Source organism: Vanessa tameamea, chromosome 6 (assembly GCF_037043105.1).
Source record: "Vanessa tameamea isolate UH-Manoa-2023 chromosome 6, ilVanTame1 primary haplotype, whole genome shotgun sequence".
Lineage (NCBI taxonomy): Eukaryota > Metazoa > Arthropoda > Insecta > Lepidoptera > Nymphalidae > Vanessa > Vanessa tameamea.
The window spans coordinates 3,589,412-3,605,895 of NC_087314.1; the positions used below are offsets into that span (position 1 = coordinate 3,589,412).

At 29.5% G+C, this 16,484-nt stretch overlaps 1 protein-coding gene across 1 annotated transcript in view; it reads right to left on the minus strand.

Annotated features, from left to right (window-relative positions):
* Positions 1-16,484, minus strand: part of LOC113393448 (uncharacterized) — a 299,052-nt gene that overhangs the window by 236,381 nt on the left and 46,187 nt on the right. Inside the window, exon 2 of the mRNA XM_026630334.2 lies at positions 8,909-9,095. Coding sequence (XP_026486119.1) covers positions 8,909-8,975 — 67 coding nt within the window. The 5' untranslated portion in view covers positions 8,976-9,095. The remainder of the gene's footprint in view (positions 1-8,908; positions 9,096-16,484) is intronic.

The window sequence follows — 16,484 nt, forward strand, 5'->3', positions numbered from 1 at the left end:
GATAATGATATCGTTTTGTTAGTATACTGATTTTGTTTTTTTAATATATCCATATATTTAAATAATATAAACTCGTTAAAAATAGCTAGTAAAGACAAAATGATCATAATATAACTTTAACTACCCAATCTTGGCTCAGAATAATCCGGTGAAAAGAGATCACCCCAATACTGATAGTCTATTAACTGTCATCGATCGAGCAAATCTTGTGATCTCAATATCTACAATGCAATAAATTTCGGATAAATTGCTTCCGAGTTCTACCGTTGAAATACTGCCAGATGTCTTGCGAGGTCGTGTAGACCTGGGTTTCACTCAGCGCAGCCAAGAATAGAGCCGTATTTACCATTAGCAAGTAAGTTGTCTTCTTAAGCCTATATTTTATTTTAACGAATGATTAACCACGATTTAATAGCCTTAAATACATATGTATAAACTCATATAAACCTAGATTTAATAAAAAACATTTGTTATATTAACGTTATACTACGTAAAAAAAGAGGTTTTATTACAAATGCTGTTAGAACTTTGTAAACCCTAGATAAGTTCCAGCGGCTCATTTATTGCACCATCTAAAAATAATGTATTTTATTGCATCCAGTTTATAGGATACAGTTTGAGTATAATTACTGACACAAAATATACCTACTTATAATCTCTTAATCATTGTGATGCGTTTATATTTAAAGTTTTATACGTTGTCAATCTTTGTAGTCAATGGTTATTAGAGCTGTCTTTATAAACACAATGTCATAAGGGAAATAATTATGAATTGGGTCTCACATAATGTTTGCTCTATAAATGCTTAAATATTGGGTCTTAAAGAATGTTCCGTAACTGTATAGTTTTAAAAAAAAAAAAAAATGATTGACTTCTCTCACTTGCTTCTGGAACGTTCTCGAATGTATTAACATACGGATTAAAAATCTTTTCTCATCTTTTTGGTGTTTGCATTTCCGACATTAATCTATCAATGGTGACTTACTATACTTTGAACACTTACCTTGTAGTCTGTCTGTATTCTTACACGTAATCATAAATAAAAGATAGCACGTGCTATAATTAAAACACATAATTTTATTACTGAAAATGATGATTAGTATGCTTTATATCAAAATGTTATAACTTCAAGATTAAACCAAACAAAATCCTAATATAAATATCAAATTTGTTTGTAGTTAATTCGGAAAAATACTTCATTACTTCTATTTCATCACCTTACATACAAATAAGTGTACCTCGGGGCACCATTAATGCTTGTCCAACACGCACGGCCGATTTATTTTATTACTCCTAAATATTGCAAGTGATGTATCACGCGAAACGGAATGACGAATTGTATAGAATAACAAATGTACTCCCCTGTACACATTTAACAATAAACTTGTTTAAAATTTATTGCCTTTTTTTTTTTGTTACGCCTGCAATTTTTTTATAGATTAAAATTTAGTAACGCTTGGAATTAAATGTAATTCACTTGGTGGTAGGGCTTTGTGCAAGCCCGTCTGGGTAGGTACCACCCACTCATCAGATATTCTACCGCCAAATAACAGTACATTGTATTGTTGTGTTCCGGTTAGAAGGGTGAGTGAGCCAGTGTAATCACAGGCACGAGGGACATAGCATCTTAATTTCCAAGGTTGGTGGCGCATAGGTGATGTAAGAAATGGTTAATATTTCTTATAGCGCCTTTGTCTATGGGCGGTGGTGACCACTTACCATCAGGTGGCCCATATGCTCGTCCGCCAACCAAAGCAATAAAAAAAAAAAAATATTGTAAAAGTGTAAAATTAACTATTTTGTCGGCCTCTCGTATATAATTTATTGAACTTTTGTTATATGATTTTGGTTTCCAATAATATTTGAAATAAAAGATTGATCTACCTAAAACGTAGCACTGCAAGATGAAAATATTTCGAGCTGCTGTTGTGTGGGTTGACACACACTCATAGCACAATTCCATTTGATACAAACGTTTTGTTCCGACTCTTTTATTCGCGATCCACGTGTTCCAGTGGGCCATCCGTACTGGTATTCCACTTTATTTGTATTAATACTAATCTAAGGGTTTATATTATATAAGTATGTGATTTATATAAGTCCCTTTCACTGTGACCGTTATATAATTCTAAATTTAATTTAATTTTTAACTTTTGAAACTAAAAAAATTACTACAACATCTGCTTTTCTTTCAAAATTAAAGTGCAATGTGTACCCAATCAAAGGATCAAGACGATTTTCTTTTAAAATCGAAAGTATTTTATTCCAATTAAGATCATAATGTATTTCGTTTTAATGAATAATCCGATTTCCTTAAAAATTGATTTTTCATTTTTGGGAAATGAATGGAGCAATTGTATATTATTTTTTACAGTTATCATTATACGAAACACTAAATAGTATCTAAAAGTTATAATATAGCATTATAGATTATCATTGTTAAGGTATTGAGTTAAAAGAATTAAAACAATATTCAAAATAGTTTTAACATTCACAACATTTAAAAAAAGCTTATAAATAGTTACTAATATAATAAATTTAAATAAAAAATCTCTATTCTCTATATAATTATTACATAACAATTTAAATTACGTCACATTTCAACAAAAGTCCCTAGATGATGAAAAATCTTTATAATATTTAAGAACAATCATGAAATTTACTTTTTACATAATATTCAGAAAATATCCTTATCGGAGTACTCAAATATAATTTCATCAATAAATCCTAGAGCTTCATATTATCTGCTGAAAACAATCGAGCTTTTATTGATTTAATCTTCAATGAAATGTATTAATAGTAATAATACCGCGTAACAATCTTGTGGCTTGGCCGTGTACTAAATAATTGAAATCAATATTAATTAAAATATTATTATTCATTTTAACAAAGAAAATATTCTATACAAAAAAGCCCTTAGAGATTAATTAAGTTTTTATAGAACACGAAATCTCTTTGTTTTAGTTTTTTAATTAAATAAATTACATTTTATTTTTAATAAACAAAGCATACTTTTTACAATTGTTTCAATTTTTCAATAAAATTTACGGCATTCGAAATATCGACTATTGTTTTTATTAGCTACGCTACGAACAGTGTAGCACTGCTACAGTTGTAGAATATTCGTAGCAGTGCTACATTTTAATTAATATCAGCGTCATCAATACGCTTTTAAATTAACTTCAACCTTGTAATTATGATTTTATTTTGTTTAAATAAAAATATGCTAATTATAAAATTCAAACGAAAATTATTAACATAAAACATACAATATAAATTACAATGCATGTACACTGTACAAAGCTCTACCAAGTAAGAAGAATAATAAAAAGAACTCGTTAATTATTTCAACAGTTGTAACACTAAACTGTTCAACTATTCATATTTGAAGCGAGAAAGATAATGGGGTAAAAATGTATATAACATTATTCCAAAGAAGAGCTGACTAACCCGAAAATGATGCATGCAAATAGCTCCGTGTGACCCATATAGAAGCTTTGTTGTGGCAACATAAATTATATCCCGGCAATTGTTTTCTATGGGATCATTGCGGCCCCATTGATATAAAAATATATATGTCTAGAACGTACAAGAATGATGAAATTAAATCTTTCATAACTATAGTTAGTGAATTATTAAAAATATATATATACTGTTTACAATAAACCGTAGTACACACATGTTTCCTTATATGTCTGTCAGTTTCTGTGTTTGCAATGTTCTAAGCTATAGAAATTACAATTAATTTAAAAATATTATTCTAAAAAAAAATCATGTTTGTAATTCATTGTACAAACAGTACTAGAGTAAATGGATTTTTTACAATTTAATTAAAAGTCCAATACAAGTTCTTTTGAATCATCAAATGCCTTTTTTTAGAAAGAGTAACTCGCAAGAAAATATAAGCTACCATTTATAATTAATTTCTTTTTGTAATCCCTTAATACACTTATTAAATATAACAAATGTTAAACTGTCTCAATCGTCTAGCTGATAATTTATGCGGCTATATCCCAAGACTTTGCATTCAGATCTTGTCGGATGTCGGACAAATCAAAAATACTAAATATTTATAGTAAGAAATTATGAATACATCCCTGAAGTTAAAAATTGGCAGTAGAAAACTCCTGTTTCTTGGAAATAAGATGATGTCGTCATCCCTGCGCCAGATCTATTCCCGATTATTATAAATAATTGCTTTTGCATTGGGCTGTTAGAGTGGGTAAATAAATAAGACACCTGTGCAGTGTGTCTCGCAACGTTTAAATCTTTGAGATTGACCTTCGTGATTAAAAATCGGTCATTCAGGACAAGACATTCCTATAAATGCCTCCACCAATATATGACTTGTATATATATAATGAAACAATCCCTGATAAATCACTAATATATTTATTAAAATCGAATATTTTTATACAGCCCGGCTTTGCGTCTTCTGCTAACAGAAGGGAGATTAAATTTACTCTAAAAGAATCGTAAGAACTATTTAACGGAAAAAGCGACCAACATTTTTAATTATGTTTTATGTCACATGTTAATATAACAAAATCAAACCACAGTGTAATTTTGAAAATTTAAATATAAATTGATAAAATTTATTTAGATAAAAATTACGTTCCATTCACGATTTGACAATTAGGTATTATCAATTATGCAAAGTTAATTAAATCAGACTGTTTAATAGTTAATCAGCAATTCAGGCTTTCGTAGTTTCAATTATGAAACTGTGAATCAATAGACTCATTTCTCTAAATTATACAAGCAGGGAAATGTATTGAAATGTATTACGTCATTCAAAATATAAAATAATATTAGTGTATTGGTGAAATTATTATTTTGTTTCAATAAAATAAATCTCATTACTGATTATATATATTTTGTACCAAAAGTTTTAATAATAGTAATAATAGTTTTAATAACAACTTCAACAAGACAAGGTAAAAGTTATGCAGCCTTATTTAGCAGCAAAACTTAATGCATGCACGAAGAAGTCTGAAAATAAGCATAAAAATGTCTAAACCTTGAAAAGAAAGTTGCAAGTATAAACATCCCTTAATAAAATGATGATGTCAAAATAAATTAAAAGTCAAGATAAAGAAGAGAAAACATATTTATGTCATCAATTTTGATACAGAATAATAAGTAACAACACAGACATTCAGAGAAGTTCAAGTGCATAAACAAATAATATATTGTATGTACGTCTTTTTTTACTATATATAAATTATCCTCAAAAGACAACTCCATTCCATAGGTTCCTAAGGAAAAAAAGAAATACTTAAAAAATACACCTATTTCTTTCTAAATTAAGCGTTAATCCCGAAAGTAGCCGATAATGTCAGAAATCTGCGATTTACATACCTTCATACTACATACATATCGAATGGCCAATATACTAGAGTTCAATTTGAAATTAATAATCGATTTTGTGCCGTACGCTTCATCAGGTAACAATAGAGCGAAAGCATCTCAAAAAGGTTTCGTTTTCGGGCATGCAGCCTGCCGTAAAATTCTGCTAATTTACATTCCGCTAATCCCAATTAGAGAAATGACAATTTCGAATAAATTATTTACAAATTATTCAAAGATTCAGGGAAATAATTAAAAATCGGTCCGAAACATTTCACAGTCACGAACCCATGGCCCAGAATATTGGCAATTCGGAATGAGACTAATAATGGTCGAAGCGGGGTCAAAGAAAATCATTTCGAGACGGCAACTTTGGAAGGAAACTTTCTTCAATATAACGAATTATTGGATTTGCAGACGCCGCAAAAGTATAATCTCATTGGACATTCGTGAATGATATCTCTTTTTTCGTAACTTATGCGAGTTCTGGTAATTTCGTTTCGTTTGCTCTGTGTTTGATTAACATATAAGCCGTATTCTTTGGGTCGTTCCAATGGCATACTGTAGTTTTATTGTTCTCTCTATATTTAATCAAACTTAACCAGAAATGGATATTATGTATTTTGTCAGCTTTTGTATGTTTGGTTTTTATATATTATAATAACATTATTGATCATTGCGTGTATAAGTCGGGTTTATATAAATGTATTTATTATTGTTAATGTTGTACCGGTAATTTGATTTCAATAACATTATTTGAATAAATTTTGATATCAAATTAACATCGTAGCTAGTAATAATAGCTTTTAATTTTATCTTAAAAACTTTACATATAAATGGATTTTAATTTTAAAAGATTGAAAATAAAATATTATTCACTTACAATAATTGACGAATAAAAGAGAAAAAAAAATCGATATTAATATAGTTAACTTTAAAATTTAAAGCACAAATTTCATTTCAAATATTTTCATATATCAAGTTAAACAAAATGTCAGAGATAAAACGATCAAAAATATTCGTATCTTGAGCTCCGTAACCCGATAAACACTTGTAGCTATTTATTCTGGAGTCTATGGCACGTTACATGAAGCAATTCGATAGCATGTATCTAGCGAGCGACAGATTGAGAGATTGCACCTGCATTCCGCGCGGTGGATATTCGAAACCGGATGGATCCGGTTCGCGTCGGAGAAAACCGGTTTACGGCGTTCGTTGCCGCTAAGTTATGTTGCTGCTCTTTTTCGAAGGCGATAGTATGAGATTTAGTTCGTTCCATTAGATTTCATTCTTAATTTAACATTAAATATTAATGGTAATTTTCCTTTCACAGACGGTCCTTGCTATTTAAAAATGAATAAGAGTGTGGGTAAAGACATTTTTCACGCTAAATCTGAATCCATAATATTTCTTCACGTAGTAAAAGGTAAATTATTTGCTAATTAATCATAAAATTAACACCGCCAAATGGTTGCCAAGTTTTTTTAAATTCAATTACAAAATGTAAAATATTTTAATCATACTTTATAATTGATCTGAGCATTAAGTAGCTTCACTAATTTTTATTAAACTTCTTTAAAACTTAGACATTCTGTTAGTCTGTCACATCAGAACAATTTAATCAGACGTCAACTATAATTGTGTTATTTTAGATTTATGCTTTGGACGTGTTCCAGATTTCACTGAAAAGCTAATCAACTAAAAGCCTTTTAGTTCCCGGATTAAGAAACGAGTTAATTTATGGCAAATTGAAGATTCTTTTTCTTTTTTTTCGTAATTATAATGGCATCGCTCCCGGGAGCTTTAAGGTACAATTCAGTTTACGGAGTGCTGGAATTGTTTTTATATATCAATTACCTACAGACTTTTAAAACTTTTCTTCTTTTCCAATTATTTCAATCTTCTTGGCTTAGAAAATATATAGGGATAATTATAATTTAACTAATTATCGATTCTATGAATAGAAATATTGCTTTGAAAGTATTTTTTAAGGTCACATTTTAATTTAACATATAATATTTTAATTATTATTTTTATTCTATATATATTTAATACATCGAAGATTATACGTAGGTTTTATATATAACTAGTTGTTGCCCGCAGCTTCACTTGCGTTTTACGGGTCGGTCAGGTGTTAGGTATAAAATGTATAAAAACCTTTCTGCTTCCTTGGAGTTCAATCTTGCTTCATTGCAAATTTTATAAAATTCGGTTCATTGGTTTGTCCGTAAAAGAGCGATAGATCAACAGACAGACAAAAATAATCTGAGCTAATTTCCATACTCTGTAGCATTTTTCCTTACTGACAACTAAAACGACCCGAGCTTTTGGCTAGCTTACATGATTGCCAATTTCAAGTTTCAGGCTTTTTATCGGGTCGTGACAACACTAAGATTTGTAATGTGAGATATTTTGAAATCACTTAAAGCTACAAGCAAAGGTCACGTTCCTGTTCTTCGTCTAGGAAAGAACACAAACGAAGTACAAGTTGTACTGATTACATCTGTATTTGTAAGTGCACTTACGCACAATAAAATAACCTGCGTAGTGGTCTATTCTACACTAAGAATGCCCACCTTTTTATAATATATTCATAGGACACATAATAGTAAATAAACGAAATTATAAAAACAAAAAATAATAACTCTTTAAAATATTTGATAATATTTGTTTTGAAATTTGATATCGTTTAATTAAATCTAGTTTAATCCGGTTCCATCTGGTAACATCCAAATATTAGAAGATATTAAAGAAGAATTCGAAAATAATGAGCTACGTTTGAAACGGAATTATGCAATAAATAACTGTTATTAGAACGCTAAGAAATCATTTGGTTTAATTATAAAATCAGTTTTATTAATTATTCTATAATGAAAGTACATTTTTGAGAAAAATATTACAATAATTAACTGTATGCAATATATCTTTTATTAATTATGTTCTTTCATTTAAATGAATAATACTTGTAATTGACTGATGATAAATATATATTACCAATCCAGACAATATTTTTGCCGCCATTGTTATTGTTAACATAATTTAATCATTTTATTAATTCGTATAAACAAACATTATTGAAATCAATATTGCTTTTATTCTGTCGATAGGCATTTTTTCTATTTACAAAATATTTATATTAAAAAAACACGATCCTTCTATATATTTTAATAATAACAGTACGTATAACGAAATCATTATACAAACAATTTAGAACGAATATGATACTGTTTTCATTAAAATAATATGCCTTATTTACTTTATGTGATATATAAACTACATACAGCTAACCCTGACTTTTTAATGTTTTGTTTTTGAGGCGAGGTTAAACTGCAATCGCATACAACTAAATAGATGAAATGATTTCGTAATTTCTTTTATTTACACTGTAAATAGAGACTTTATGATATTTAATTGAATTATGTGATGTATTTACTAAACGTATTTTTAACTAATGAAAATTGATATACGATGTTATATTTATATTTTGCATTGAACTAGATAACACATTTGATTATTCTTTTGCCAACTACGCAATTTAAAAAGAGAATAAAATACGTACCCGCAATCCATCCCAGAAGAAGTACACCGACCACTTTTTTTACAGCACTCACCACTATCGTCCCCATTTTTTCCTCCAGAATCTCTATCCCATTTATACACTGTGCAAAACGATTTACCTACATATTTATACTCTGTGGATATATTTAAAACACGTCATCGTTGAGTTGGGTTTCCTTTGTTGTCACCTGTAACAAAGAAACCAATTTTTAGTATAGCATAAAGAGCGACCTTTGCATTTTTTTATAAAAAAAATTGACGCGTAGGTTTACCTATCAAAAGAAAAAAAAACGACATTTGCGTTGAATCTTGTAAACCTTAGATTACTTTCAGCATGACAGCATCAGATTAACTTTTTCACGACTCGATACAGCGCCGGTGCGGTCGGAAGATTGAATTTTTTTTTTCTTTAACGTTTTCTGGACCAAAGTTATTAAACCGCATTTGAATTGAGCTTCAAAAGAATTACAGAAAGTATGTTCAATTTGTACCATTACTATTTGAGGATTCATGTTTAAAGAATGTATTGCAATATATATTCGTCTTTATTGTCAGAAAGTTAAGTAATTATATCTAAGGATAAAATACGGTACTATCAAAATAAAAAATCATTAATCTTAGTAAGCTGTAAATTTGATAAAAAATATATATATATAAATTAGGATGACCTTTACGCCTATCAATAAAATGGTAATTTGAAATAAAAATTACCTAAAAATAATAAAATAGTTGGATAAAGTACCAAATTGACGTGCAACAAATGTAATGTATAATAATTATATTATGAAAAAGTACTATTAATCTTAATGTGACCAAAATAAAAAATAAATTTATCTTTTAGTGTAATGTCCATCCAAATCCATCATTTATGTTCATCATTAAAAATTCACGAACACTTTTCTAGTGTTTGTAAATATCGACGGCATAAACGGGAAAAAAAAATGAACTAATTTCGAACATACTCGTACGTAACACTAGTATGTAAGTTCCTAACACATATAGTGAATTTGTTTGTTTGTCACGCTTTCATCTCTTGATTAATTAACCGATCAGCATGAATTTTTCTATATACATAGTCTGTAATAAAGAATAGAACACAGAGTACGTAGGGTAACATCTGTTGTCTCCCTCTCTCTCTCTCAGTATATAAAAAAAAAACAAAGTAAACTCGTTTTCTTTTTGACCTCGTTTATATATAATTCATATCAACATGAACAACAGTTATAAAACAAGTAATTTCCTTAAAACATTATTTAACGATACAAAATCAGATCTCGTAAAAAAAGATACGAAGTTTTTCGTTGTAATTTATAGCGCTCTGTGTTGAAGCGCCACAGCGGAAATGATTGATGCTTAACGACATTGTACTCGGACAAGTGACGCGAAGAAATGTGCTATGAATATCCACACATATAAAACGAACGGAGACTGATATAAATTATTCAACCTAAATATCGATTTATTCTTAATTTTAAATACTGAAAGTAAATTTCTCACGTAGACAAGGCTTTCTTAAGGAGTTGACATAGAGCATATTTGAAGGGAAGAGGTTTCCAAGCGACGTTTTGCTTCGTAACTATTACTTTATTGTAGTGTTCCGGCTTAAAGGGTGTGTCAGCTAGTGTAACTACAGGCCCAAGGGATATAATATCTTAGTTCTCAAGATTGTGGTGCATGTACGATATAAAAAATTATTAATATTTCTTACTGAACCAAACATTACATTACTGGCATTAAAACAAACTATTATAATCTAAATTGAAGGCAAAATATATCTACCCGGAACTGAATCCGCGATATTTGAATAAATATAATCTATCCACTAGACCATTACTTAATACCCATCATTAAATAATATATTTTTTTCATTATTTTGTCAATAATTAAGTCTAAAACAAACTCTCGTAAATACTATATAAAAAAATCTAATTAACCCAGATATAAATAGGGATGTAAATAAATTACAAAATTCTTCAATAAAATATTTTTATATTTTATTTTAAAAGGGTTCTTAAATAATACCGAATTTATGTAAAAAAACATTGGCTAGTATTAAAGAAATTTGAAATGATGTTAAACCATTTACGTTAGACGAAAGTAATTAAATACTTCAAATGGACTTTGATATAAGAACGGTAAAGGAAAAACTTGTTTTTAAACAAACCCAATCAAATAAAAATCAATTAATATCGGTGAGGTCAAAAAAATAAAATAAAATGGTGCCTTATAATATTAAGAGGTTAATTTACATAGTTTTTAATAAACTTGAGTTACTGAAGAATAAAGAATAACATAAAAAGTTTAAATCGTATAACTCTCTTGCCTTACGCGGCGCACGCCAGTATAAGTAGCTGCTCGTCTTTTTTTATAGAATAGGTGGACTTGACGGAAAGTGCCTACCACCGCCTATGAACATCTGCAACACCTTGCAGGTGCGTTGCCGGCCTCTAAGGAATATGTAATCTCTTTTCTTGAAGGTTTCCAAATTGTATCAGTTGGGAAAAACCGCCCGCAAAAGCTGGTGCCACAGAGTGGCTGAGCGAACACTTGCCATGTTATTTAGATATCTTCACAACTACACAAACCTTAAGGAATTATACATTTAAACCTTCCTAGTAATTCTCTCCATTCATACAGACGCAACAGGAGGTATTTGTTTTATAATATGTATAAAGCAACCTTACGAGAACTACAGTCATCTAAGTGATGCAGTTCTATTTTATATAAAATTGGTAAACAGACGGACAATAATCACACCATTTGGTAAGTGGTCACCATCGCCTATAGACATTGGGACTGTCAGAATTATTAACCATTACTAGTTCGGCCAATGCACCGCCAACCCTTCAAACCAAAGCACATCAATAATAAAGTATTGCCTTTTTTAAGTGATGCTGATGAGTGGGTGATACCTACCCTGCTCTGCTTGCTTGAACAAGACGTACCACCAAGTATCTATAAATGACTAGCTGACCGGACAGCCGCTCCCCTGTACTAACTATTAATGCTGAACGAATTGGTATAGTTAATTTAAAAAATATATTATTCCAACAATATATTATTTATAATTGTAATAATTTACGAAAAAAATTAGTATATTTTATAATGTACCACGTAACTTTCTTATTTTTTTTCTTTTTTAAGAGCCTTATCCTGGCAAAAACAAACACATCGAACAAAATAATTAGCAAAATAAGTCGAACCGTTCCCGCGCGATGCTGTGACCGAGGAAAATAGAGATTCATTTATATATATAGATATTAAATAGTATATTTATGTTATATAACAATATCGCAAAGTTTAATCGGAAGCTATTTCTAAACATTTATAATCACGTCGTTAAATCTGTCGACGGCTATATTTGTAATATCGGTAACATTTCATTCCACTTGACGAAGAATGTAGAAGTCGATCGACAATAAGCCGACCGATATTGTGTCTACACAATGCCCGACCCGGGCATAAAACCCGGTATAAACCGGTCATAATGTCCCGGAGAAGTTAATTAAACTGGTCCAAAGTCGGTTTTCAATTGAAATTCAGAGATGGACTACGATTAGTATTTTTAAGGAACGTTTTTTTCGATTTAATTTAAAAAGATATATGTATACAATATACATATATGTAGTGTCCTATGCAATATTATAAGTGCATCGATCGTCATGATACATGTTCTCAGGGGCAAAAAAAGAATACATGGTAAGGAACCTAACACCTGAACCCACCTCTCTAAAGCGCAAGCGAAGCCGTCGGCAGAAATGATTGCATTAATAAATAAAAATATTTAAGGTTAAATTAATAATTTTAAAAGCCTTGGACTACGAAGTCAACTCCTATATTTTTATATTAATTTTATTATCTGTAAAGAGGGTTAAAATATAATTTCTTTCGAAATATCAAAACGTTATGAAACATTTAATGCCATGTTATTTTTTTATAATAAAGTAAACATTGCTTTACGTTATAATTCAAACGAATAAGAATCAATTAGACATTTTTAGCAGATAAATTTAATTTTATATTTTAATAATAAATTAGCCGTAAATGCGTAACAGACAAAGTCACTTATATTATGTTATATAAGTATGTATTAATTAAATAATTGTATATTCAAATCTGTATAATATATATTATATAATATTAAACATACAAGTAATCATTTCTTCTCAATATCTCTCTGTTATTATTTTCATTTAATATCCGGTTGTCAAGGATGATCATAAATTTCGGTATGTACTTTGGTATACCCAATCAGAAATTGATTTTATTTATATAATATAATAAGGCTTATCAAACGTAATAAAATAAAATAAAGAATAAATAATATATGTTATTTTAATAATATAAACACAAATTAAGCACATGAAAATTCAGTGGTGCCTGCCTGGGTTTGAACCCGAAATCATCGGTTAAGATGCACGCGTTCTAACCACTGGGCCATCTCGGCTCATATAATATATTTAATACATAAATTGTCACCCTCGTTATATAAGTCTAACTGTCAGTCTCTTAGTGCTTGAAATTTATTAAATGCACAAATATATAGACTTTTTTTAGAACACAGTAGACGTTAGGACAACTGGATCACCTGGTTATATGTGGTCACCATATCTCCCTCATGCCTGTAGTTAAATTAGATTACGATATATATTTCATTGTTTAAAGATCAGTCAAATCAGATCCGCTATTAACAATCAATTATAACTTTTTATCTTCTAAAATTTGGCTGAACGTACATTTTAAATATGAAACATACATAAAAAAAGGAACAAGAGCTGTCGTAGCAAACCCGGTTGGGGTAATAGTTACCCAAAGTTGCTTTCGCTAAATATAATTTAATAAATTAAAAAAAAAAAACGGACGCAATATAAAATTGACATTTAATTGTTCCTAAACGTTGTTCATATAAAGTATATTAAAAATCCATTTATAAAACTATTAAAAAAATATCAAAAAAATAAAATAATATAATATAATATAAAACCGTTTCAATTAGAAAGAGAAAGAGAGATAAAAGTCGCGGGGGGGGGCATACTTACGTGATGATTTCTGCCAGTTCACTCTACAATAAGCCGCGTAAAAGAACTTCGTTCCAATAATAATAATCTATTAATAAGTTATTCTCGAACACATAACAATATAAATTATATCATTATTTACCAATATATATTGTTATGTGTTCGGTTATCTATCACACCTATATATGTAATAATCAAACATCCCCCTAATCCTGGTGGATTATTGCTGTAGTACCTAATTAAAATAGCAAACATACGACCGGTTTTCAGATTTCAACGTTAATATAGTACGGGTGACACGTAGAAATATATATTAATACAAAGTTACGTCATACTATGCTTATTCCAATATTATGAGCTGTAAAAAGTCAGACACAGTCAGTAATTATATCGTATATAACTCACAGCTGAACTAAACCCCCTCTCTTCCATCAGGCTGCTCCAATGAGAGCTGTATGTATATTACCGATATTACAGATTACTTTGTAACGAGATAACCCAGTGATTAGAATGCAAGCATCTTAACCGATGATTGAGGGTTCAAACCCAAGCAGGTACCACTGAATTTACATATTCTTAACTTTTTATAATTCATCTCGTGCTTGAACTTGAAAGAAAACATCATGAGGAACTTGCGTCTACTTTCAACGAATTTCTGCCACACGTGTATCCACCAACCCGCATTGTAGCAGCGCGTCGGAATAAGCTCCAAACCTTCTCCTCAAAAGAAGAGGAGCCCAGTAGTAGGACAACTACAGGCTGTTACAAGCTTACTTACTAGATCATTTTGAACCGTCAAGAATAGTCATTTATAATGAAAAGAAATAAAGGTAAACTTATTAAACCAAGTTCCGGTTCCGGTTCCGATTCCGATTCCACTTTGTCAACCTTCACATTGTCTTCCTTCCTGGAGTGAGATATTCGTTTCTATAATTAAATTCAATTAATATTTAAACTTTTCGTATTAAAAATGAAAAACAATATATAAATCTTATCACTTGATAAAAGACTATACATTATTAATAATGTATTAAAAAAAAATCTTCTTTTGTACTGTAAAAAAAACAGTAAAAAATATTTAAAAAATATATATGTATGCGGTGTTATTTGTCTGTTGCTTAGGATGATTGAATGATCATAATTTGGATGCCATTTAAAATATAAAAAAGCAATTTTAGGATGAATATAATATTATTATATTTATTTGTGTTTTTTACAGTTGCAATTTTAAAAATTACGATTCTAAATATAGTTAATTATTTAATATTCTACATTTCAAGGTTATGCTAGTAATTGCAATATTGTAAAAAAAAACGGTTTATTTAAGCATTTATGCGGTTTGATAGTGTCAATGGCATGGCGTCGCCTGCAGCTCGGTTACTGCGGAAATTAACCAACATTTTCAGATAATGTTCCAGTTTAAATCAGAAGAATTCGAATGCACAATAAACCCGTATTCGAATTTAAAATATAATTTATTTTAATTATTTTTTGGAACAGTTTATTGCTTCATTTTTCTGATGTCATTACTCTTTTAACGTTAATTTGTTTTATATGTTGGTAAACCGTTACATACAATAATTGTATGATTTTAATATACAGAAAAAACTTAAAAAAAATTCTATAACGATAGAATACCATTATTAGTAAAAATATAAATCATTTTAAAATATAATTTCATAAAATATGCAAATATTCTAAATTCAAATTAAACCCATTCACCTTCAGTAGAAACTTATATAGGTATAATTGAAGTTGGTTTACGTGCAAAATATGAACGTCCCGAGGACCGTAAAGTTTTGACAATGCATAATAATATGACAAATTTGTAAGTGTGGCGTTAGCTTTACTAGCTCATCATACCGATAATACGAAAATTAAAATCCTTTCCAATTCAATTGAATTATAACAAATTATTCTGAGGATCGAGTATAAGGATTGACATCAAATTAAAATCTATTCGACATTGGGAGCAATCCATTATTGGAGGCCTGCGGGTACAATATGAAGTGAAGTGATTCAGGCGATTTCCTTTTGAAATATTTGTTCGATAATGTTTTTATCTGGAATGATCTCGAACTTTTATTGGACAGATTAAGAGGTTTCGCGATAGAGTATGAACGGGGTTCGTTCGAAGTTCAAAATTGTTATCAATCTCATACTTTGATTATACGAGTATATGGGACTAACTATTCCCTGCGGTTTTGCACGAGTTAAAATTAAAATGTATTATAAAATATTTTTTTCAGATGATATTTATGGTTACTGTTGTTCACTCTATAAAATCGAAGCATGTGGTTAAATATCTTACACATTAAATTTCATAAAATAAATAGGTACGTACCAACCTGCCTTATGATAAATAAAAAATATTTAACAAATCTATCAAAATTGAAACAGTTTAGAGCTGAAATCTTCATTTAAGTATAATAGTACACCTTTTCCGGGACATTTCTGTCGTCTCTCTTCCATATCAAAAAACATCAAATGAAGTAACAGCCTATAAATATCTCACTGCTAAGCTAAAGCCTTCTCTCTTTCGACGAAAAGGCTTAGATT